We start from the raw sequence: 23,781 nt of genomic DNA, 5'->3' as shown, positions 1-23,781 counted from the left end.
AGTCTCAGGAAAGACCCCTGTGCTAAAATTTTTTGATTCTTTTGCTCTCTTTGTGGCGCTCCTGTCCTCTCCAGATCTTATTTCAGAAGATTCCATGCACTCTGCCCAATAGTTGGCCATAAGTCTGACCATCTGCTTTGATAGTCTGCATGGCAAAGCCTTTCAAAGGCCCTCTTTGGGAAACTCCTAACTTGTTTCCTGTTTTCTTCTTCTTCTGATATCCATTCTCTTTGCCTTTTGGGATGGGGATTGAGCATTTTAACCAGAGTCCTCCCTCTTGATTAGCTTCTTTAGGTGTACAGGTTTTAGTAGGTTTGTCCTATATTATATGTCTATACAAGTGAGTATATACCGTGTGTGTTTTTCTGCTTCTGGGATAGCTCACTCAGGATGATCCTTTCCAGTTCCCACCATGTACCTGCAAATTTCATGATTTCCTTGTTTTTCATTGCTGAGTAATATTCAATTGTGTAGATGTACCACAATTTCTGTATCCATTCTTCAGTTGAGGGGCATCTGGGTTGGGGAACAGAGCTAAACAGAGAATTCTCGATTGAGGAATATCAAATCTAATAGCCAGAAGCTGGAAACAACCTGGATGAATCTTCTTCTTTAACTTCTTGAAATTTTATTATTCAGAGAATAAGTATTCCCTAAGCACTTACTTTGGAAAATTTCTGAATCATGAAAACAAGGCAACCTCTGCTGCTTCTGTCTGCAGGAAACTGGCAAATACAAACAGTGCGCCAATGCCACCCGTCGGGAAATGTGCAACTGCACTGAACATCAAAAGGGTTCACATGCTGTCGCTTTCTCAGACTGCAAAGAAAAGGTAAGACGATTCATATTTACCTGATGATGCAATGATTTCCCATTCCTGTGATTGCAAATGTGCCTTTAGTCAAACATGAAAACTCAGACGTGGAGGCTGGAGGCATGGCTGAGTGCATAAAGGCATTTGTTGCTTTTGCTGAAGACCCAGGTTCAATTCCCAGAAGCCACATGCAGCTCACAACCTTCTGGAACCCCAGTTCTAGAGGCTCTGATGCCCTCTTCTGGCTTCTACTGGCACTGTATTGACGTGGCTTGGAGACAAACATGCAGGCAAAAGGCCATATATATAAAAACATCTTAAAAATAATCTCACATGTGGAAATAATGTCTGTTGTGACTTAGAACCGAATATGACCCAGTTAAAAGTTGTTACTACAACCATTCCCTTTATTAACATAAGAATTTTTTTGTTGCATGTATAGCTTTACCTTCCCGGGGTTCTTCCCACCATAATTTTCTGGGGAGTTAAGTAGGAAATATATCTAGTTGATATGAAATAATTAAGATGGAAATTTTATCATTCGTTTATTTTGAGTTGTTGAACTAGGTCTTGCTATATAGTCCACACTAGCTCAAACTTCTATGTAGTCCAGGCTGACTGAAACCCCTGATCTTCTTCTGCACTCAGAGGAATTAACTAAACTTATCTCTGAAGGAAAATAAAAATGCTTACTCTGCCCTCTCCATTTCATGGGTAGAAGTATCCACATGTATCATACACATAGTTAACAATCCTACTCCCAATGAATTAATGTAATGTAATGTAATTTTCAGGCTACCATGTGCCCCAGATACTGCTCCTGGAGACGTACCCAAAGGACCTTGTCACTATACCACAGAGATGCATTACACACGTTTATTACTGCAATGCTCACAAGACTAAGAAAGGAAACCATCCAAAATGTCCATCAGCACATGGATAGACAATATGTTGTACAATGTGTTTTTGTGACATGAAAAACATCAGATCACATTTACAGGAACATAATTGGTACTGGAGGTCATTGTGTTAAGTGAAATAAGTCAGGCCTAGAAGAAAAATCCTGTGTTATTCCTTATGTGAAGACTCTACATTTAAGTGTGAATTGGGGGAGTAGAAAGAAGAAAAGAGACCAAGCAAGCAGAGGAAGAGATCTTAAATGGGTTAGATAGAGAAGAGAATTTATGTGACATAAAAACAGAAGGGGGGTGTGTCTGGGGAGAAGAAGGAGACCTGCAAAGAAGTACAAAATAAAAACCCAGAGTACAACATTTTTGGAAGAAAATTCCTGATAATTATATATAATATATATTGTATACGTGTGTGTGTGTATAAAAATACATATGTAAGAAAACTCCATTATAAGACCTATCACTTTGTATACTAACTTCAAAAGTTATGCATCTCATTACCATGTTTTCTGCCTTGGAATTTGCATGGATTTTGTTATGATAGACTCTTTTTGTGTCTGAAAGGCAGAGGTTTTAGGAAGCACTCCACTTAGAACAGCCACGGTTCTGTCAAAATCTCATTCAATTCTTGATCAAGAATGATACTATTGAATTTCCAGACTTATATTTATTCATGGAATTTGTATTTTAGGTTCATCGTTACAAGTTTCCAGTCACCCAATACCCAGTTGTTTTGGAGATTTTCAATGAAGGAGAAAAATTCTCTGTGGAACCCCCATATTTGGTTACTGTGACTGAAGTCAATATGAGAAAAAACTGGGAACTAAGTATGGTTTTCTGTCTTCTATGCTTATCTTACAAGCCATTTTATTATTACTGATTTTTTTAAAAAATTAGTGGATCACAAAGCCTGTTCACAGGAGAAATAGCCAGGAGTTTTGGGGAAAAGGAGTTGAATCATTGGCATTTTCACCTTTGTCATCTCCTTTTATGTTCCTTCCGGTAACCTGGGTTCATTGGTATAAGGCCAGTTTGGTTTTGTTTTTAATTTGAACTGTAGAACTGAGGAATTCACTCAGGAGTTAAGAGCATACTGCTCATGCAGAGGGCTCATGTCAAGCAGCTCACACAATGTCTGCAACTCCAGCTGCAAAGTGTCCTATGCCTTTGCGTGTAGGGTGCTACACATACCCACATGCAAACACAACTAAAAACAAACCTTTAGCAAATAAGTGACGCACAAAGATGAGCCTAAAAGTCATGTTGGAGATGAGTAGCAACAATGATGGAGTTTTTGCTGTGTGCCAGTTGTGTGTCTTCATTATTCACTGTGTCAGCAGTTACCTAAATGTTTTCCGTGCTTCCAGACATTCTGTAGGATATGCTTCTAATTATGCAAGTAAAGTTTTGTGAAGACTTTTTAGTTAAATGTGGTAGGACACAGTTGTAATCCCAGAACTTGGTAGGTAGAGGCAGGAGGATCAAAGTTAAAGGCCAGTTACAGTTTTAGAGTGAGATAGGACCAGCCTGGGCTACATCAGAATTTGTCCCAAAAGAAGAAAAGAAAGAAAGAATAGGGATTTTATAGCAAAAGAAGCTGAAAAGAGACAGACATATTTTACAATACCAAAGGAAACTAACTTAAATTGTTTTATCCCAAAGATATAACTTTCAGTTGCCTTTTTTGTGTTTATTTATGCATTGATATTGTCAGGTAATAAATGATAGACCAGATACATACTTACATACATATATGCATACATACACATACCATACCTACACACACATATACAAATACACATCCATACATACACATATAGATAAACAAGGGCTGGGGTTCTAACTCAGTGGTAGAATGCTATTCTTGAATTCTCAGAGCCTTAGGTTCTATCTCCAGAGTTTTTCTTATATAAAAAAAAAAAAAAAGGCATGAAGATGGCAGCTGGGTCTGGTGAGGAGGGTAGATGAACTGACTCATCTTATGAAAATCATTTGCCCACCACTATGAAAAATACAAAATGTTGTTTTAAAAAATGAAAATCCCAACCCTTCTATTTTACCAATAAAGACTCAGGAGCCAGATGCTGGGGTGAAAACCTGTTAACTCAGAGAGACAGAGAAAGCGCCCAGCTGACCTTCCTTCTCAGCTCAGGTCCAAATGGAAAAAGACTGAAAGGCTCACTAGCTCAGCTGACAGCCCAGAAGAAAGAGGCCAAGAGACCAAAGGCCAAAAGCTTACTACCTCAAAGCCCTAAAAGCCATCAAAGCCAGAGAGCTAGCACTCAAGCACTCTTTAGCTAGAGCCAAAGAGCTCAATAGCTAAAGAGCTAAAGCTCCTTGTATTGCAGTCTTAAATGCTCTCAACTCAAAGTCCCTCCTACACTGTAATCCCGGATAGCTGGTTGCCTCTTGACCTAGGGTTTACTTTATTAAATTCTGTGTACAGAAAGCTCTTGGATTAAAGGTGTGTGCTAGGGATGACTGAACCACACCATACTCACCTGTTTACAAAAAACAGAGAGTTCTTGGATTAAATAAAGGTGTATGATAGGGCCTCAACCACACCAAAACAAGAAACAGGCTTTTACAGTTCATAATTTGGGGCTTCACAATGGGATCAAATACCCTGCAACAGCAAAACATTCATGTCAGGATTGGTTTCTCATGAGTAAGAGGCTAGAAAGAACTCAAGCTGATGCAAGGCTTTCAAAAATCCTCTCCTTGAGGAGGGTATTGAAGCAATGTGAGCAGTTAATCTAATACACACACACACACACACACACACACACACACCGCAAGAAAACTGAGGACATAGTTTGGAGGTAGAGTGCTTGTCTACTGTGAACAAGGTACTGGGGTTCAATCCCCAGAACCAGAACTCCTTTACATTTTATGAATATGGGTGTTTTACCTGCATGTCTGTGCATTGCTTGCGTACCAGGCACCCTCAGAGTTCAAAGGAGGCAATCAGATCCCCTAGAACTGGAGCTCAGAATGATGGTTGTAAGCTGCCACATGGCTCCTGGGAATCAAACCCTGAACAAGAGCAACCAGTGCTCTTAACTACTCAACCTTCTCATCACACCTAAGTACCAGACACTTTTTGAAAATAAAAATGAACAATTATTCTGTGAGGCCATCCCCACACTTGGGTCTGTCTTATCTTCTGCAGCTTTTTGAGATGCCTATACCCATAATCTGGGTATATATTTTTTTCTAGGTATCACCTTTTCTCTCTTAGATCTTCTGCTTAAGTGTATATTATAACATTTTTAGTAAAACTCAGCTCTTGGGTTTGATACTTACAAATCAAACCAAACAAAGAGCATGAGTTACCTTAGTCACCTTACACAACAGAATCTTTCATTGTACCTTGCTGTGTGTAACAACCTCTAGGCAAAATGTGAAAACGTGAGCTTAAAATGTATTTTGTGTGTTTCAGAGCACACTGTGCCAGAGAACCTTAAGAAGTTGAAGACTTACTTAGAGTCAAGGCTTAAAACTCCAGTGTATAATCCTTTAGGTCTCAACCTCAGTATAAGGGTGAGTTGACAGCATTTTCATTTTTACCAGGTAGAGGTTAAAGGAAAGCATGTGTGCTAAAGTAAGATTGATAAATGGCAGGAAGAGCAGCTTTAGAGTATACAGAAAAATGTTTCTTTTTCTTTATTTCCCTGATGTCTTATTTTGAAAGGAATCTGATTGTTGAATGGAACATTAATTTACTATTTTCTAGGAGCAATTGGCTAAAGGGAAGGAGGAAATTTGTTTCTAAAAGATAGGGATCATAAAGGATACATAAAGCCCTGGTAAGTGTGAAAACCAGTGGAAATGCAGAGATATGTTAAACTCACAGGGATGAGGGCTAACTTAGTGTTCAGGAAAGCCAGAGTGTTTCATTCTGAAAGTAAAACTATGACAACGAATTCCTGTTTCAATAACTTTTAATTTTATATGCAATGTACATACCCAAGAGCCTTGGCACTCCTCATAGATGACATCTAAGGAAGTGGATCCCATGGGTATCTTTATTTAAAGAACACACACACACACACAATGACCATCTGTGTTTGTTCCACAGGGCTCTGAGCTGTTTCACTTCAGGGTGTCTGTAGTTCCTGGAGTCAGCTTTTGTGACTTAGCTGAAGAATTTCAGGTACAATAAGTGCACAAAGTATAAAATGGGGTGATGAATGAGAAAATGAAACATTGTTTGTCAATCCAAGTTATGCATAAAGATAAAAACACGGACAGAATTTGTGTGCTGGAGAAGGCTTGGACGGGGCATGGCAGAGAGTGAGAGAGTGGGTGGTAGAAGATGCTGAGTGTCCACAGAACTCCAGGTGGAATTTTGCTGTGTGGTTCATTGTGGGGATCATACAATGTCCAGTGTTTTACACAAGCACTTTGCTTTTTCTTTTCAGATTTATGTCGATGAAGTACCATTGCCTTTTCCAGGACATACACTGATTGCTGTTGGAACATCCGTAGTGATAGGGGGATTGATTTTCATATCATTTTTATTCCAACTGCGCAACATCCACCCATTGAGAGCATTCTGGAGACACAGCAGAGGACATTTTGCAATGTCATCATTTTCAAGCATTGGCTCATAAGCAAAAGTCTGGACATACTGATCAAACAATAATCATCAATTATCTCTAATTCCTGATTCCATCAAACGCATCCACACAGTATAGTTACATTTTTAAAATACTCATTTGGTACAAAGCTATAAAATATTGTAATTCTAGTTGCTGTTGGGCAATAGTTCCACATTCCATTTTTTTATTTTTAATACATAGAAATTTATTTAAGCACTTACGAGTATTTTTTAGATGGTTTTGGAAAATATAAAATGATAACCTATTCTGTGTGGAATGGATTTCTGCATTATTTAGCTCTTAGAGTCCATTTTCTAGTGCCAGATCCTGGATAAAATGGCAGAACAATGAGGGCGTCATTACACCATGGGAGTCAGGCAAGAAGAGGCTCATCAGTGGATATATTTTCACAGTCTTGAGGGAAATGAAAAAAAATTTGTCATTTAGCTTTCTTAAAAAAAGGCCAAACCAGTCTCTGGTCCTAATAAGAGGGGAAGGTGTCTCCACCATGGACTACTGTAAGAATATAGTGATGGTCCAGGTGTTGGTTTCAAACATGCAGCATACAGACTCCGAAAGATATGTCTTTATGTGCTTTTGGTGAACCTGCCCTCCAAATCCAGAAAGTGAAGGCTCCACCTTCACAGGTGTCAGAGCTGGCATGCATGGAGGTTACTGAGTGAGTGAGGACATGTGGGCATGGAAAAGGAACAGAGCAGATGACTCAAAAGGGCTAGCCCACCAGTGACTGTAAACTTTAAGATTAGGGACGATTTCTTGTTTCATAACTCTTTCCAACCAAGATAAGATTATCCTGAATGAAAATATTCCTCAGAGACCCAAGATTCATGGGCCCTTAATAGGCAGAAAATCTTCAGGCAATCTTGGGGCTGGAGTGATGGCTCAGTGCCTGAGAGCACTTTTGCTCTTGCAGACAATTTGGTTTGAATGTCAGCACATACAATAGCTCACAATCATCTGAGTCTTCCCACAGTACTTTTCTTAACTTTTTTTTTTTCTCATCACTGTGACTGAATACCTGACATAAACTGCCGGGAGCCAAGGCTATTTACTGAAGACAAAGTCAAACAGTGAGCCAAAGCTATTTAGTGGAGACAAAGCTACTTACTGAAGCCAAAGCCAGGTAGTGAGCAAAGGTCATTTAGTGGAGACCTAAAGCTATTTAGTTGAAGAGTTACCTAGGACCCGAAATCATGGGTGATAGATTGTGAGGACATCCCTCCGTTAGTTTTAGAGCATCCATGAGATATCTTAAGAAAACATCCTTACAGTATCTTGCAGGTGCAATATTTAACCCATGAAAGCACTCTTCCTATCTCCTGCAGCAGTACATTAGCCTTCCCCTCTTTCCTGCCTTCTCCCTATATAAGTTGGGTAAAAATTTTTAATAAACGAGGCTTTGATCAGACGAACAGACTTGGCCTTCACTCCTGCGTCTCTCATTCCTTCTCCCCCATTCCTTCCAATCTCCTCCTTAGGAACCCCCTTGAAGTCCCGTGGGTCGGGACAATAAACAAATAAAGGGAAGAAAAACTTCCTGAGGTTCACAGTTCCCTAGAGTAGTCTGGCATGATACGGGAAACACAAGTGGTGAAATTAGGTCCTATCCATGTGGTTAGCGAATAAAGCAGCTGGTCACATCAACAGACAGACATATAGCAGAACGTCAATCAGAAGCATGCCTACCTATGACTTAATACTGTGTCTACTGTCTGTGCCCTGTATCCAAATTTTTTCACAAGCTCCGCAAGGTTTCCACAAGTTGGTGGATTCAGTAACAGCCTGAAATGCACAGTAAGACATTGTTTCAAAACAAACAAAACAAACAAAAGTTTTGGTTTTTAATTAATTTATTTTTTATTAATTACAATTTATTCACTTTGTAGCCAAGCTGTAGCCCCCTCTCTCATCCTCTCTCAATTCCACCTTCCTTTCCTCCTCTTGTCCCATGCCCCTCCCTCAGTCCACTGATAGGGGAGGTCCTCTTCCCCTTGCATCTGACCCTAGCCTATCAGGTCTCATTAGAACTGGCTGCAATGTCTTCCTCTGTGTCCTGGTAAGGCTGCTCCCTCCTTGGAGGGAGATGGTCAAAGAGCCAGCCACTGAGTTCATGTCAGAGACAGTCCCTGTTTTCCTTACTAGGGAACCCACTTGGATACTGAGCTGCCATGGGCTACATCTGAGCAGGGGTTCTAGGTTATCTCCATGCATGGTCCTTGGCTGGAGTATCTCAGAGAAGACCCCTGAGCAGCTGTTGCTCTCCTTGTGGAGCTCCTGTCCCCTCCAGGTCTTTCTATTTCCCCCTTCTTTCATAAGATTCCCTGCACTCTGCCCAAAGTTTGACTATGATTTTCCGCATTTGCTTCGATACCCTGCTAGGTCTTTCAGAGGCCCTCTCTGGTAGGCTCCTGTCCAATTCCCTGTCCAATTCTCCCTCTTCTAATATCCATCCCATTTGCCTTTCTGAATGAGGATGGATCATCTTACCCAGGGTCTTCCTCCTTGCTTAGCTTCTTTAGGTGTGCACATGGATATTAGACATATCATAAAGGATAAACATACTAAAATCTGTTTTGTTGTTTTTAAACCTTTCTCTTAACCAGTTTTCCTTAACTCATCTGGTATCTGTCATTGAACACTCTCAAAATTTAATGTCATCAGTACTCTTCATCCCAGGCATGCAGGGGCAGTCCAACATATGAAAATCCATCAATGTAATCCACCATATAAACAAACTGAAAGAAAAAAAATCATATGATCATCTCTTTAGATGCTGAAAAAGCATTTGACAAAATGCAACACCCATTCATGTTTTAAGTTTTGGAGAGATCGGGGATACAAGGCACATACCTAAACACAGAAAAAGCAATGTACAGCAAGCCTATAGTCAACATCAAACTAAATGGAGAGAAACTTAAATCAATCTCACTGAAATCAAGGATAAGGCAAGGCTGCCCACTCTCTCCTTATCTCTTCAACACAGTTCTTGAAGTCTTAGCTAGAACAATAAGACAGCTAAAGGAGATCAAGGGGATACAAATCAGAAAGGAACAAGTCAAAGTACCACTCTTAACAGATGATATGATAGTGTATATGAGTGACCCCAAAAATACTACCAGAAAATTCCTTCAGCTGATAAACACCTTCAGCAAAGTGGCTGGATACAAAATCAACTCAAGAAAATCAGTAGCCCTCCTATATACCAAAGACAAATAGACTGAGAAAGAAATTAGGGAAACAGCACCCTTCACAATAGCCACAAATAACATAAAGTACCTTGACATAACTCTAACCAAGCAAGTGAAAGACCTGTTTGAAAAAACTTCATTTCTCTGAAGAAGTCATGTCAGAAGATGGAAAGATCTCCCATGCTCATGGATCAGTAGGATTAACAGTGAAATAGCTATCCTACCAAAAGCAATCTACAGATTCAATGCAATTCCCATGAAAATACCAACACAATTCTTTAGAGACCTTTAAAGAACAATTCTCAATTTCATATAGAATAACAAAAAAAACCAGAATAGCTAAAACAATCCTGTACAATAAAAGATATTCTGGAGATATCTCCATCCTAGATCTCAAGCTGTACTATAGAGCAATAGTAATAAAAACATTTTGCCTAGTTGAAAGTGTCTCAACAATCAATAAATTGTACCTCATGAAACTGAAAAGCTTCTGTAAAGCAAAGGACACTGTCCTCAGAACAAAACAACAGCCTACAGACTGGGAAAGGATCTTCACCAACCCTACATATGACAGAGGGCTAATATCCAAAATATATAAAGAACTGAAGATGTTAAACATCAACAAGCCAAGTAATACAATTAAAAAATGGGACAGAGAGCTAAACAGAGAATTCTCAACAGAGGAGTATCAAATGGCAGAGAAACACTTTAAGAAATGTTCAATGTCCTTAGTCATCAAGAAGATGCAAATCAAAACAACCCTGAGATTTCACCTCACATCCATCAGAATAGTTAAGATCAAAAACTCAAGTGACAACAAATGCTGGAGAGGCTGTGCAGAAAGGGGAGCCCTCCTCCATTGCTGGTTTGTAACTTTGTACAAACACTTTGGAAATCAATTTGGCGCTTTCTCAGAAAATTGGGAATAGTGCTATTTCAAGATCCAGCTAAACTACTCCTATCCATATATCCAAATATGCCCCACCATTTAATAAAGACATTTGCTCAATTATGTTTGTAGCAGCTTTATTCATAATATTCAGAATCTGGAAACAACCCAGATGTCTCTCAACGGAGGAATGGATACAGAAATTGTGGTACATTTACACAATGGAATACTACTCAGCAATTAAAAACAAGGAAATCATGAACTTTGCAGGCAAATGGTGGGAACTAGAAAAGATCATCTTGAATGAAGTAACCCAGAAGCAGAAAGACACACATGGTATATACTCACTTATAAGTGGATATTAGACATATAATATAGGATAAACATTCTAAAAATCTGTACACCTAAAGAAGCTAAGCAAGAAGGAGGACCCTAGGGAAGATGCTTAATCCTCATTCAGAAGGGCAAACAGGTTAGATATCAGAAGTAGAAGACAAAGAATAGGACAGGAGCCTTCCACAGGGACCTCTGAAAGACTCTACCCACCAGGGTATTGAAGGAGATACTGAGACTCACAGCCAAACTTTAGGCAGAGGGCTGAAAACCTTATGGAAAAAGAGGGAGATAGAAAGACCTGGAGGTGACAAGGAACTACATAACAGAGCCAAACAGGCCCTCTCTCAGGAGCCCTGAAGAGACTGATACTCCAACCAAGGACCATGCATGGAGAGGACATAGACCCGCTGCTCAGAGGAAGCCCATAGGCTGCTCAGATTCCAAGTAGGTTCCGTAGTAAGGGGTGCAGGGGCTGTCTGACATGAACTCAGTGGCTGGCTCTTTGATCACCTCCCCCTGGAGGAGGTGCAGCCTTGCCAGGCCTCAGAGGAAGATGATGTAGCCAGCCTTGATGAGACCTAATAGGCTAGGGTCAGATAGAAGGGAGGAGACCCTCCCCTATCAGGGGACTAAGGGAAGAACATAGAGGGAGAAGAGGCGGGACAGGGAGGACATGACGGAGGGAGCTATAGCAGGGATACAAAGTGAATATATTGTAATAAATAAATACAATTTTTAAAAAGAATGAAAAGAAAATTTGGTTAAATCAAAAGTAGTGTCTTCTGCCTTGTAGAAGCTTTTCAGTTTCATGAGGTCCCATTTATTAATTGTTGATCTTAGTGCCAGTGCTGCTTGTGCTATTTTCAGAAAGTTGTCTTATGTAACAATCAGTTCAAGGCTATTCCCCACTTTCTCTTTTATTTAATTAATGTAATAAATGCAATAAATGGTGGCAACCTTCCCTCTAGATCTTTTTGTAAGCCCTATTTAAAGTTTAAGAACAAACTTGGGCCAGTATGGAAGTGCCCATAATCTTAGCACTGGAGAAGTTGAGGCCAGAGAATCACCATGACCTCAAAGACTATTGGGGTGCACAGTAAATTCCAGGTCAAATTTTATCTCAACAAATTTTCACAGGTACTTTTCACTCTTGAAAATAAGTCTGATAATTTCAAATATTAAGTAAAACCCAGCAGTTCAACATACGAATCTAGTAATGCTAGAATTCAAAGGCAATTTAATTCCAAGAAATTAACACATATTACATTACAAATCAGAGATATTAAAAGAAATCATTAGACGTCTGGAGATATTGCTCACCTTTACATCTCCTTGCTGCTCTTGCAGAGGACTTGAGTTTGATTCCCAGCATGCATATCACACACACACACACACACACACACACTATAAGCTCATGATGTTTGTAAAAACAAGATGGATGGAGCTGGAGGTCACAATGTTAAGTGAAATAGGCTCAAAAGGACAAGTATTGAATGTTTTCTTTCATGCGTAGAATCTAAGATTTGGTGGGGACACGAAAGCAGAAGGGGAACTATTAGGAAAACAGAAAAGGACCCACGTGGGAAGTATAAAGAGAGAAACTGGGGCCGAATCTAATGAAAGTCCATTATATGCGTGTGTGAGAGTGTCACAATAAAACCTACCCCTGTTCATAACTTACACTAATAAAAGTAACTATCAAATTTTCAGAATAGCTGCACATTGTCTTTCACTAAATAACAAGTGTCACCAGTTTGCTAACCATTTCTATGATGAAGGTCATCTCTAAATTAAATGCTGACAATACTTCCAAGAGAAAAACAAATTATATTACTCTGTCTCTTAAGCGGTAAGCCTACTTTTTAATGGTGATTTAAAACAGAAACTACATTTCAAAACACAGGCTATGGATGAGATCTCTTGAAAACAGGAAAAATATGTTGGCTGGGCTGGTTTTCCATCTGTCTTGTAGTATCAGTTGTTTTCTGTGAAGAAAGAAGCCTCTTAGTTTGATGCAATCTTTCTATAACCAAGAAATGCAGGTCTGTTGGTTCTGGGGAGGAGGAGAGCCTCAACAGTTATTCCTCAGAATGAGCTTTAATAGGAGAGAGAGACTCATGGCATGTGGGGAGGGCTTGACTGGTCCTTAGAGCAGTAGGGAGGATATAACATCCCAACAGAGACAGTGTTACACAGCCTGGAAGGCCGAGAATTCCCTTCAAAGCCCTGTAGAGGAGGTTCAGTTAAAAGGCAAGAAGAGGCGAGAGAGCCACCAATGTCCTGGGGATGATAGGAGGGGGAAAGAAGCTTCAGCGGACGCCCCCATACTAAGGGAAATTGCTGGCTTATGTGAGTGTTTTTGTTTGTTTGTTTGTTTAGAAAGCTGAGAGGAAGGTCCATACCATGTGATTTACAAGGCAAGGAATCAGGTACTGGGTAGGACCATACATTCATCTTGGGACTGTGAGGTGGGGCTTAGGCTTCCTGGATACCACCTTCCCCCGCCAAGATCTGTGTGTTCTGATCTGCACACAGAGGCCTGTGTGTCAGCTGCTGGTTCCTGGTTCCTGGAACAAGAGAGAGCAAGAGAGTACAACTTGAGGGCCTGCGACTAATCTCAGGGCTGTGTGTTTGCTTCTCTGCCTTATCTAAGAAAGCGTTTCTCAAACCAGCGTGGTGGGGATTTCCATCTTTCACTTGTTTTATGCTTTCAGATGAGATATTTAAGTAGCTAATCTCCTGTGGATGGTTTCACATAGAGTGATTTGAGGATCTCCTTTGTTCTTCTGCACGTCAGTATCTAGTTTTCTCTGCACTGTTTATTGAACAGACTGACACCATTTCTTTGTGTATTCTTGGCATCTTTGTCAAAAACACATCCTGTTACATGAGTTCATTTCTAGGCTCCACGTCTTCTACTAGTTAGTGTGTTGGTATACAGCAGTACCTATTGTTACTAGTATAGCCTCGAGTTTTGTCTTTGTTGTTTAGGGTTGCTTTAGCTATTTGCAGTGGTTTGTGTTTCTGTCAGTGGTTCTATACTGTCAGGATTTTCTCCCCACTCAACTTTATCTCTTGCCTATATGTGTGTTTCAGTGCCCTGCCAGACACAGATGTTTCCTATAGCCACAACAGAGCCAAAGCAGCCACAGGTGTTCAACTCTGACCTCACGGACTTCCAGCAAGCTGCAGGTGTTCAGCTCTGACCTCACAGACTTCCAACAAGCTGGACCTGCACCTTCCCTCCCAGCCATGGATGTTATTGCAAACCCTGGACAGCATCAAAGCAGCCTGTTCTTCCTGGACTTGGCCAACATTTCAGCCTTTTGACCTCCCTAAAGCCCTCCCAGTGTCAGCAGGAAGTAGCCAGAAGAGAATCTACGCCCGTTATTCACTTGTTGTTAACAAAAGGCTGAAATGGTGTGCTTCAGGACCAGGACAGGCGGCTCCAGGTTCTCCCAGCGTTCCCCAGTCCCTACCTGCTGCCTTGCATGGCTGGCAACTCTCTATTAACAACCCTCTACCCTAAATTTTCCAGGGCAGAGGCTTCCCTTACTCTTGACCTTGCAATCTGACCATTTTGTTGCTATAATTCTTCTCTCTCTCAACCTCTTGCATGACAACCAAGAGCTGCTTCCAATGAGCCTAAATTTATATACTTTAACTTACCTTATAAAAAGCAGCCCAAGCCCCCCATTTTTAATTATAGAAAAAGGGAGGAATGTTAGTATTTTGGAACGCAACCTGCTCCTGTGTTACCCAGCAACCTATGTCGTCATCACGTGGATAACCTGGAAGGCATGGTTATCGTGTGCCTTAAAAGGACCGATTCCAAGATACTGACATGTGGTCCCTCTCTTATTTTCTCTCTCTTACTTTCTCTTTTTCTCTCTCTCGGGGTGCCCCTTCCCCTTTTCTTTCCCTTTCTCTCTCTCCACCAGAAGCTAGAAACAACCAGATGTCCCTCACTGGAAGAATGGATACAGAAAGTGTGGTACATTTACACAATGGATTACTACTTAGCAATTAAAAACAAGGCAATCATGAAATTTGCAGGCAAATGGTAGGAACTAGAAAAGATCATCCTGAGTGAGGTATCCCAGAAGCAGAAAGACACACATGGTATATACTCACTTATAAGTGGATATTAGACATTTAAATAGGATAAACATTTTAAAATCTATACACCTAAAGAAGCTAAGCAAGGAGGACCCTGGGTAAGATGCTCAATCCTCACTCAGAAACACAAGAGAGAAACAGAAGAGAGAGAAAACAGGGAACAGGAAAGGAGCCTGCCACAGAGGGCCTCTGAAAGTCTCTACCCAGCAGGATATCAAAGCAGATGCTGAGTGAGACTCATAGCCAAACCTTGGGCAGAGTTCAGGGAATCTTATGAAAGAAGGGGGAGATAGAAAGACCTGGAGGGGACAGGAGTTCCACAAGGAGAGTAACAAAATAAAAAAATCTGGGCCCAGGGGTCTTTTCTGATACCAGTACTCCAACCAAAGACTGTTCATGGGTATACACTAGAACTCCTGCTCAGTTGTAGCCTATGGCAGCTCAGTGTCCAAGTGGGTTCCCTAGTATGGGGAACAAGGACTGTCTCTGACATGAACTCAGTGACTGTTTCTTTGATCACCTTCCCATGAGGAGGAAGCAGCCTTGCCAGGCCACAGAGGAAGACAATGCAGCCAGTTCTGACCTGATAGGCTAGGGTCAGATGGAAGGGGAGGAGGTCCACCCCTATCAGTAGACTTGGAGAGGGTCATGGGAGGAGTTGAGGGAGGAAGGATGGGATTGGGAGGCAATGAAAGAGGAGGCTACAGCTGGGATACAGAGTGAATAAACTGTAATTAATATAAAAAATTAAAATTAAAAATGAAGAGCCTTTAATGAGAAAAATAATAAATTTATTTAGAATTTGTAAAAATAACCAGTGCCTCTACAGTTGCTTCAGTTTTTAATGTATTTTAAACAAATTCTTACATGAAGGAAATGCTATTCTAGGTATGTGTAATTTGAAATGTGTGCATGAACAAGTGTGAGCATTCTTAGGATGGTTGGGACATGCAGAGTGTGTTATCCATCTGGCCTCTCTCACACACACTTTTTCCTCTGCTGACCTTGATAAATTGGTTATTCAGACTCTTTACCCTTAGCTGCAGTTTGGGTTTTCAGTATTACAAAAGAGTAGCAATAGGATATATATCAAAGATTCAGAGAGACAGCAGATGATCTTGTTTACTCTGTCATAAAGTACAGTCTGCGCTTAACTATGCATTCAAAGACTAGATAATCTGCATTGCCTTACCTCACACTTTCACCTATTTTATTGCAGTTTATAAAAATGGCCTATTTTGATGTGTTAAATATGTCATAGACATTAACAGATAATCGATCTTCTAAAGCAGTTTCATACATATATGTGAATATGCATATATTCATGTACACATATATATACATATATGTATAAATATACATTTTATATACACATACATGTATACATACACACACACATATATATATATACATATGTACATAACCCATTGACCCATAAGACAAACTTTTCTTAACTTGAAATTTTTATATTGGCTACATATTTTAATGTTTTCATTGGCCTATATTAATTATATACAATATGGATTGTCATATGTATATAATCTGTTTTAGCCATATATACCTCCTATTACACTCTTACTCTCTTTTCACTCCAATGACTCTCCTTCCTCCTTACTAGTCCCTCTTCCACTTTGGGGTGTGTGTGTGTGTGTGTGTGTGTGTGTGTGTGTGTGTGTTTCAGGAACTTTCATTAGGATTGCTTACAGGAGCGCACTAGAGCATAGGCGTCTAAACAGAGGTTACACCACACACCACTGCAGCAGTCATGGCATCCCGGCACCCTCCTGTGGGTTTTAAATTCTTTCTGCATCCTCTTTATGATGTTTCATGAACCTTGAAGGAGGTTGTTCAGGTTCCCATTTACAGCTGAGCATTCATTAATCACTTGTTCTTACCACGTTGATCAATACTGAGGCTTTTCAGTTACCAAGGCCTATTATAAATAAATAAATAAATAAATAAATAAATAAATAAAAGCTTCCTCGACCTCGACTGAATGCAGCTGAAGCACTAATCTATGAAGCTATAGCCATGAACATGAATGTTCAGAAGGTAATCTGAGAAGCATATCATGACCATCTAGCAACACAATGTTAGAAGTTTCCCTTCAAGGCGCCACTGCCCTCCTTATCCTCAGATTTGGACCCGGTTTACAGTGCTAGACATTTATTACCGCCAGCTACAGAGCGGAGAAAAGGGGGGACAACACTACCTGGCTTTTTGCCTCCACCCCTTTTTATTCAGTCTGGAGCTCTAACCGTGGTGTGGCCACACCACAAGGTTTTCCTTCTTGGTTAGCGCTCTCTGGAAGAGCCTTCACAGGCAAGCTCAAAGGTGCGCCTGACTGATTCCCCAGGAGCATTTGTTTACTTATTTACTTACTTATTTATTTTTCTGAGAGCATGAGCACATGCGTGAGCATGTGTGTGGCCCCAGATGTCCTCCTCTACCACCCTACACATTGACTTTCAAGCAGGATCTCTCACTGAACCCAGGACTAGTTTTCTCAACTACTTGTTTTTTTTTTTGTTTGTTTGTTTTGTTTTGTTTTGTTTTTACACTCTTCCTCTTGTCTTCCAGCCGTAAATGGTCTTGGAAGGACTAGTGTATATAGGGAGTATAAAGTTAACTCAGGGTTAAGACTCTCGCACCAACTTACATCTCTCCAGGAAGTCATGAAACACATGCAATTCCCATAAAAATCCCAATGACAATTTTGTCAGAAATAGAAAAAAACAGTAAACTTTGTATAGAAATGAGACAAGATGGAAACATTGGAAAATATGGGGGACTTGAGAAGGGAGAGCAGTCCCTCATCCAGGAATCTAGTTTACAGAAACCAAGAAGCATGCATTTTGGCACAATAGGCCACTGTTTAAGGCCTTTCTCCCTTACCAGCTGTAACTGCCCTTCTCCTGGAATCTCACCAGAAATGCCTTTTCTAGGGAAAGAACATGTTCAAACCTCCTCCTTATTTCTGCTTTTGCCTTATCTGATTGTATGTCTTTCCAAGTGCCGCTATATTAACCCTATGATTTTACTATAAAGACAGTGAAAGGAAAAAAAAAAAAAAGATTTCTTATCAAGCTTTTGAGCTATAACCTGAGAGTCACCAAAATATGTACGAGGGTAATGGCAAGATTGCTGCTCTGCCTTAAGGAGCCCATACCTAAACTCGGATATCTCATACTTTCCCTTGAAAAGGTCATACTCACTCTGGGGTGCCTTACCTCTGTGTCTCTCCCTTAGGGAAGTCCATATCCATGCTCTTTGTTGTGATCTTGTTCCCTTTTTTTTTTTTCAATGCAGTTTATTCAGGAACCTTGAACAATCCTCGGACCCTGGGGAAAGCCAGCCCACAGCTTAAACAGCCTCTGGGTAGCCAACCCAGGCGTGCCACGTGGGCAATGCAGATAGGTCCACATACATGGAAGCAAGCCAGATCCTCAGCCTTAGCCAAATGTGGAATTGTTCGTGACAGAGAGCACTCACCATCAGGAAGGTGGAAGGCGGAAACCAGCTCCATCTTTAAGGCGAGGCATTACGCAGCTCTCTACAGTTCCCCCTTTTTGTTCCCTTTTTGAGTGAATTTTCTTCCTAATGTCTTTAATAGAAATCTCCATCTTCACTTTATCATGCTGGCTAGGACTGAAACTCTTTTCTGTGTTGAAACCACAAGCCCCAGCTCAGATGTGTTGATGGTTTGTGTCTCTAAAACATTAGGGAACTCCTCGTGGTGCTGAGACTGACAGTATAGAACCACTGACAGAAACACAAACCACTGCAAATAGCTAAAGCAACCCTAAACAACAAAGACAAAACTCGAGGCTATACTAGTAACAATAGGTACTGCTGTATACCAACACACTAACTAGTAGAAGACGTGGAGCCTAGAAATGAGCTCATATAACAAGATGTGTTTTTGATAAAGATGCCAAGAATACACAAAGAAATGGTGTCAGTCTGTTCAATAAACAGTGCAGAGAAAACTAGATACTGACGTGCAGAAGAACAAAGGAGATCCTCAAATCACTCTATGTGAAACCATCCACAGGAGATTAGCTACTTAAATATCTCATCTGAAAGCATGAAACAAGTGAAAGGTGGAAATCCCCACCACGCTGGTTTGAGAAATGCTTAGATAAGGCAGAGAAGCAAACACACAGCCCTGAGATTAGTCGCAGACTCTCGAGCTGTACCCTCCTGCTCTCTCTTGTTCCAGGAACCAGGAACCATCAGCTGACACACAGGCCTCTGTGTGCAGATCAGAACACACAGATCTTGGTGGGGGAAGGTGGTATCCAGGAAGCCTAAGCCCCACCTCACAGTCCCAAGATGACTGTATGTATGGTCCTACCCAGTACCTGATTCCTTGCCTTGTAAATCACATGGTATGGACCTTCCTCTCAGCTCTCCAAAAAAAAAAAAAAAAAAACCTCACGTAAGCCAGCAACTTTCCCTAGTATAGAGGCGTCCGCTGAAGCTTCTTTCCCTCTCCTATCATCCCCATGATGTTGGTGGTCCCTCTCCTCTTCTCCCCTTTCACCTGTCCCCTACTGAACCTCCTCTACAGGGCTTTGAAGGGAATTCTCGACCTTCCAGGCTGTGTAACACTGTCTCTGTTGGGATGTTATATCCTCCCTACTGCTCTAAGGACCAGTCAAGCCCTCCCCACATGCCATGAGTCTCTCTCTCCTATTAAAGCTCATTCTGAGGAATAACTGTTGAGGCTCTCCTCCTCCCCAGAACCAACAGACCTGCATTTCTTGATTATAGAAAGATTGCATCAAACTAAGAGGCTTCTTTCTTCACAGAAAACAACTGATACTACAAGACAGATGGAAAACCAGCCCAGTCAACATATTTTTCCTGTTTTCAAGAGATCTCATCCATAGCCTGTGTTTTGAAATGTAGTTTCTGTTTTAAATCACCATTAAAAAGTAGGCTTACCGCTTAAGAGACAGAGTAATATAATTTGTTTTTCTCTTGGAAGTATTGTCAGCATTTAATTTAGAGATGACCTTCATCATAGAAATGGTTAGCAAACTGGTGACACTTGTTATTTAGTGAAAGACAATGTGCAGCTATTCTGAAAATTTGATAGTTACTTTTATTAGTGTAAGTTATGAACAGGGGTAGGTTTTATTGTGACACTCTCACACACGCATATAATGGACTTTCATTAGATTCGGCCCCAGTTTCTCTCTTTATACTTCCCACGTGGGTCCTTTTCTGTTTTCCTAATAGTTCCCCTTCTGCTTTCGTGTCCCCACCAAATCTTAGATTCTACGCATGAAAGAAAACATTCAATACTTGTCTTTTTGAGCCTATTTCACTTAACATTGTGACCTCCAGCTCCATCCATCTTGTTTTTACAAACATCATGAGCTTAGTGTGTGTGTGTGTGTGTGTGTGTGTGTGTGCATGTGTGCGTGTGTGTGTGTGTGTGTGCTCACACATGTGCTGCCAAGGCCAGAAGGAGATGTTGAAGACCCTTGAACTACAGTTATAGGTGGCTGTGAGCCACCCAGTGTTTGTGCTGGGAACCGAACTCAAGTCCTCTGCAAGAACAGTAAGTAGACGGACGTAATTGCTGAGTCATAACTTCAAACCTCTTCTCATATTCATGTTTCTGATTTGTAATGTATATGTATTAAGTTCCTGGAATTAAACTGCCTGTGAATTCTGGCATTCACTGCTAGATTCAGAAGTTGCGTTGCTGGGTTGCATTGCTTACTATTTGGAATTGTCACATTCATTTTCAAAAGTGAAAAGTGTCCATTAAAATTCTTTTGAGACAGTGTCTGACGTGGAATTTAGTGTTTACCCCAGGAGGCTTTGACAATCATCCTGATTGTCTGGCCTCAGTTTCTCAAGTGCTGAGATTCTGGGCACTACCACACAGGCCCAAGTTTGTTGTTAAAGTTTAAATAGGGTTTACACAAAGATCTGCCATTTGCTGCAGTACTGAGTTAGATGGGCACGGGCTTCGTGCGCTGCGGCACTCACGCGGAAGCCCTCAGACAGCTTGCAGGGGTCAGTTCGCTCCCTCCTCCACGTGAGGCCCAGACATCAAACTCAGCTCATCCAGGCCGGTGGCAGGTCCCTCCTCCCACTGAGCCATCTTTCTGTGCTGACTCGGCGTCTATGGTTGCTTTTCACGTGATTATTTGCCATGTCGTGTTAGGTTTTTTGTTTTGTTTTGTTTTGTTTTTTATCATTGTAACGAAGATAATTAATTTGAAAAAAAAAATGTTTACTTTGGGTCAAGGTTTTGGAGGCTCCGACCCATGGTTGGGTGGAACCATTGCTTTTAGATCTGTGGTAGAGCTGTTGGATGGTAAAGCAGGGAGGGTATGGTGAAACCATCCATTTACTCTACGGCCAGGTAAGGAAAAGACCAAGATCCCACAATCCTGTTTTTTGTTGTTTGTTTTTTTTAATTTGCATGACTGTTTTGCATACATTTGCATATATTTGCATCCTGTCCATGCCATGTGCCCATGGAGTTCAAAGGAGGATATTGAATCCCCCGTAGATGTAGTTAACAGCTGTGAGCTACCGCGTGGATGCTGGGATTCAAACTCTGGTCCTGAGCAAAAGCAACAGTGTTTTTTAACCAAAGAGGCACCTTTTCAGATTTCAAAGCTCCTGTTTTAAGAGAATACTCTCCAATACCTAAGAGCACCCTGCTAGACGTCATCTCTCAACTTTTTTCTTTCTTTTGAGATCTGGTCTCACTGTGTAGCCCAGGATTGCCCAGAACTCATGGAGATGAACATCCCTTTGCCTTCCATGTAAGGACATTAAAGGCATCCCACCACGCCCAGCTTTCAGACTCGTTTTTATTTTTTTTATTTTTGGTTTCTAACAACACTGCCAGCTTTTAACGCTGGGTTTTGGAGGGAGAGGAACATTCAGGATCCACTCTATACAATCATGATTTTATATTCCTGCTGAGGTATGTGGTCAACTAATTGTCTTAAGGACATGATCTTCTTGTTGCTTACTAATAATTTTTCAGAGTTGTTTTAAAAGTATTTGCTGGGTATAAATTCTCTACCAGATACCTCTCTTACAAAAATAAATTGTCAGCTTATGCTGGCAGAAGATAGGAGAGCAGTGGTGGTATTAAATTCTGTGAGAGTTCAGTGACAGGTACCAGAACATGAGCTAAGGAAAACTAGTTAAGAGAAAAGTTAAAAAATAAAAATAAAAACAAAACAACAACAACAACAAAAAACTTTTCTTTTTCTTTTTGGAGATAAGATCTTACTGTGTAGTTCAGGCTGTTACTGAATCCAGCCTCTTCTCTCCAGTTGTGGCATTACAGGCATATGTCACCATAGCTTGCTACCAGTAAGGGAAAATTAAACAAACTTATTATGTAGGATCCTGGGAAAACTCAAAACATGGTATGGATGGATGGTTCTAAGTGATTGTCCAATGAAAATGATCGTGTTAGCGGAATTGAGGAAGGAGCACAAAATAGTTAAGGCCAGATGAGGCCATTCAACTACTTAATGAGAATTTGGATTTTGTTTTGAAGGGCGCTCATGGGCCCGTATTCGATAAGTTGGTCTCCAGATGCTGGCATTGTTTGGGGAGCGTGTGGAAATTTTCGGATTCAGAGCACAGATAACAGACACAGTATTAGGTAACAAGCAGGCACACTTCCGGTTAGCTCTCTGCTTGAATGTCCGCCTGCTGATGTGACCAGCTACTTTATTCTCCAACCACACGGACAGGACCTAATTCCACCACCGCGTCTCCCGTATCATGCCAGACTACTCTAGGGAACTGGGAGCGCCAGAAAGTTTTTCTACCTTTTATTTGTTCGTGTCAGGTATTTGATCACAATGATGAGAAAAATAGCTGAGACAAGTGCTGAGGTCACAGAAGGAGAGAGAAGAATCAGTGGTGGTGAGCAATTGTGTGGGGCTGAAATTCGGCCCAAATCCTCTGCAGGAACAAGCGCTATAAGTCGCGGAGCCATCACTCCAGTCCCAAGACTACCTTAAGCTTTTCTGTTTAGTAAAGGTCCATGAATCTTGGGGTCTAAGGTATTTTCTCATTCAGGATAATCTTATCTTGGTGAGAAAGAGGCGATTATAAAACAAGAAAATGTCCCTAGAGTTTACAGTCCCTGAGAGCTACAGTTTTGAGTAGTCCATTATGGTTTGTTTGTTTGTTTGTTTGTTTTTCCATGCCTGCATGCACTGTCCTCACTCAGCAGCCTCCATGCATGCCAGCTCTGACACCTGGGTGTAGTCTTCTCTCTTGGATTCTGGGGACACGCCCACTGAAAGCACACAGAGACTTATCTTTTGCATTTTGTATAGGCTGCGCGTTTGAAACTAACACCTGGCCAATCACTATATTTCTCCGGTAAACCAGGGTGAGGTCACCTTTTCCTCTTACTAGGTACCACAGGTTGGTTTGGCCTTTTTTAAGAATCCTAAATGACTTCTTTTCTTCATTTCCTACAAACATACCCACTGATGAGCCTCTCCATGCCTGATGCCTGTGTGTAATGCGTAAGGACACCCTCATTGTACCACTATTCTATCCAGAACCTGGCACTACACAAGGGACTCTAGATCTTAAGAGCTGAATAACACAAAAATCCATTCTACACAGAATTTGTTATCATTTTATATTTTCCAAAACAATCTAAAAAAGGCATCTAAGTGCTAAAATAATTTTGTGTGTATTAAAAATAAGAGAATAGAAGGTGAAAGTATTGACAAACAGCAACTAGAATTATGAGTACAATATTCTATAGCATTGTGCCAAATGAGTATTTTAAAAATATAACCATATTCTATGGATGTGTCTCGTGGAACCAGGAATTAAAGATAATTGATGATTGTTGTTTGTTCACTGTCCAGACTTTGGC

The 23,781-nt window shown here is 40.8% G+C and overlaps 1 protein-coding gene across 1 annotated transcript in view; it reads left to right on the top strand.

Annotated features, from left to right (window-relative positions):
• LOC110566760 (cation channel sperm-associated auxiliary subunit beta-like) overlaps positions 1-6,410 on the top strand; it is a 151,511-nt gene extending 145,101 nt beyond the window's left edge. The window contains exons 23-27 of the mRNA XM_060388355.1: positions 722-832; positions 2,417-2,552; positions 5,168-5,268; positions 5,807-5,881; positions 6,150-6,410. Of these exons, the coding sequence (XP_060244338.1) occupies positions 722-832; positions 2,417-2,552; positions 5,168-5,268; positions 5,807-5,881; positions 6,150-6,341 (615 nt within the window). The 3' untranslated portion in view covers positions 6,342-6,410. The remainder of the gene's footprint in view (positions 1-721; positions 833-2,416; positions 2,553-5,167; positions 5,269-5,806; positions 5,882-6,149) is intronic.
• The last annotated feature ends 17,371 nt before the right edge of the window (positions 6,411-23,781 follow it).

Source organism: Meriones unguiculatus, chromosome 7 (assembly GCF_030254825.1).
Source record: "Meriones unguiculatus strain TT.TT164.6M chromosome 7, Bangor_MerUng_6.1, whole genome shotgun sequence".
NCBI lineage: Eukaryota > Metazoa > Chordata > Mammalia > Rodentia > Muridae > Meriones > Meriones unguiculatus.
This window is presented reverse-complemented; position numbering and strand designations above follow the sequence as displayed.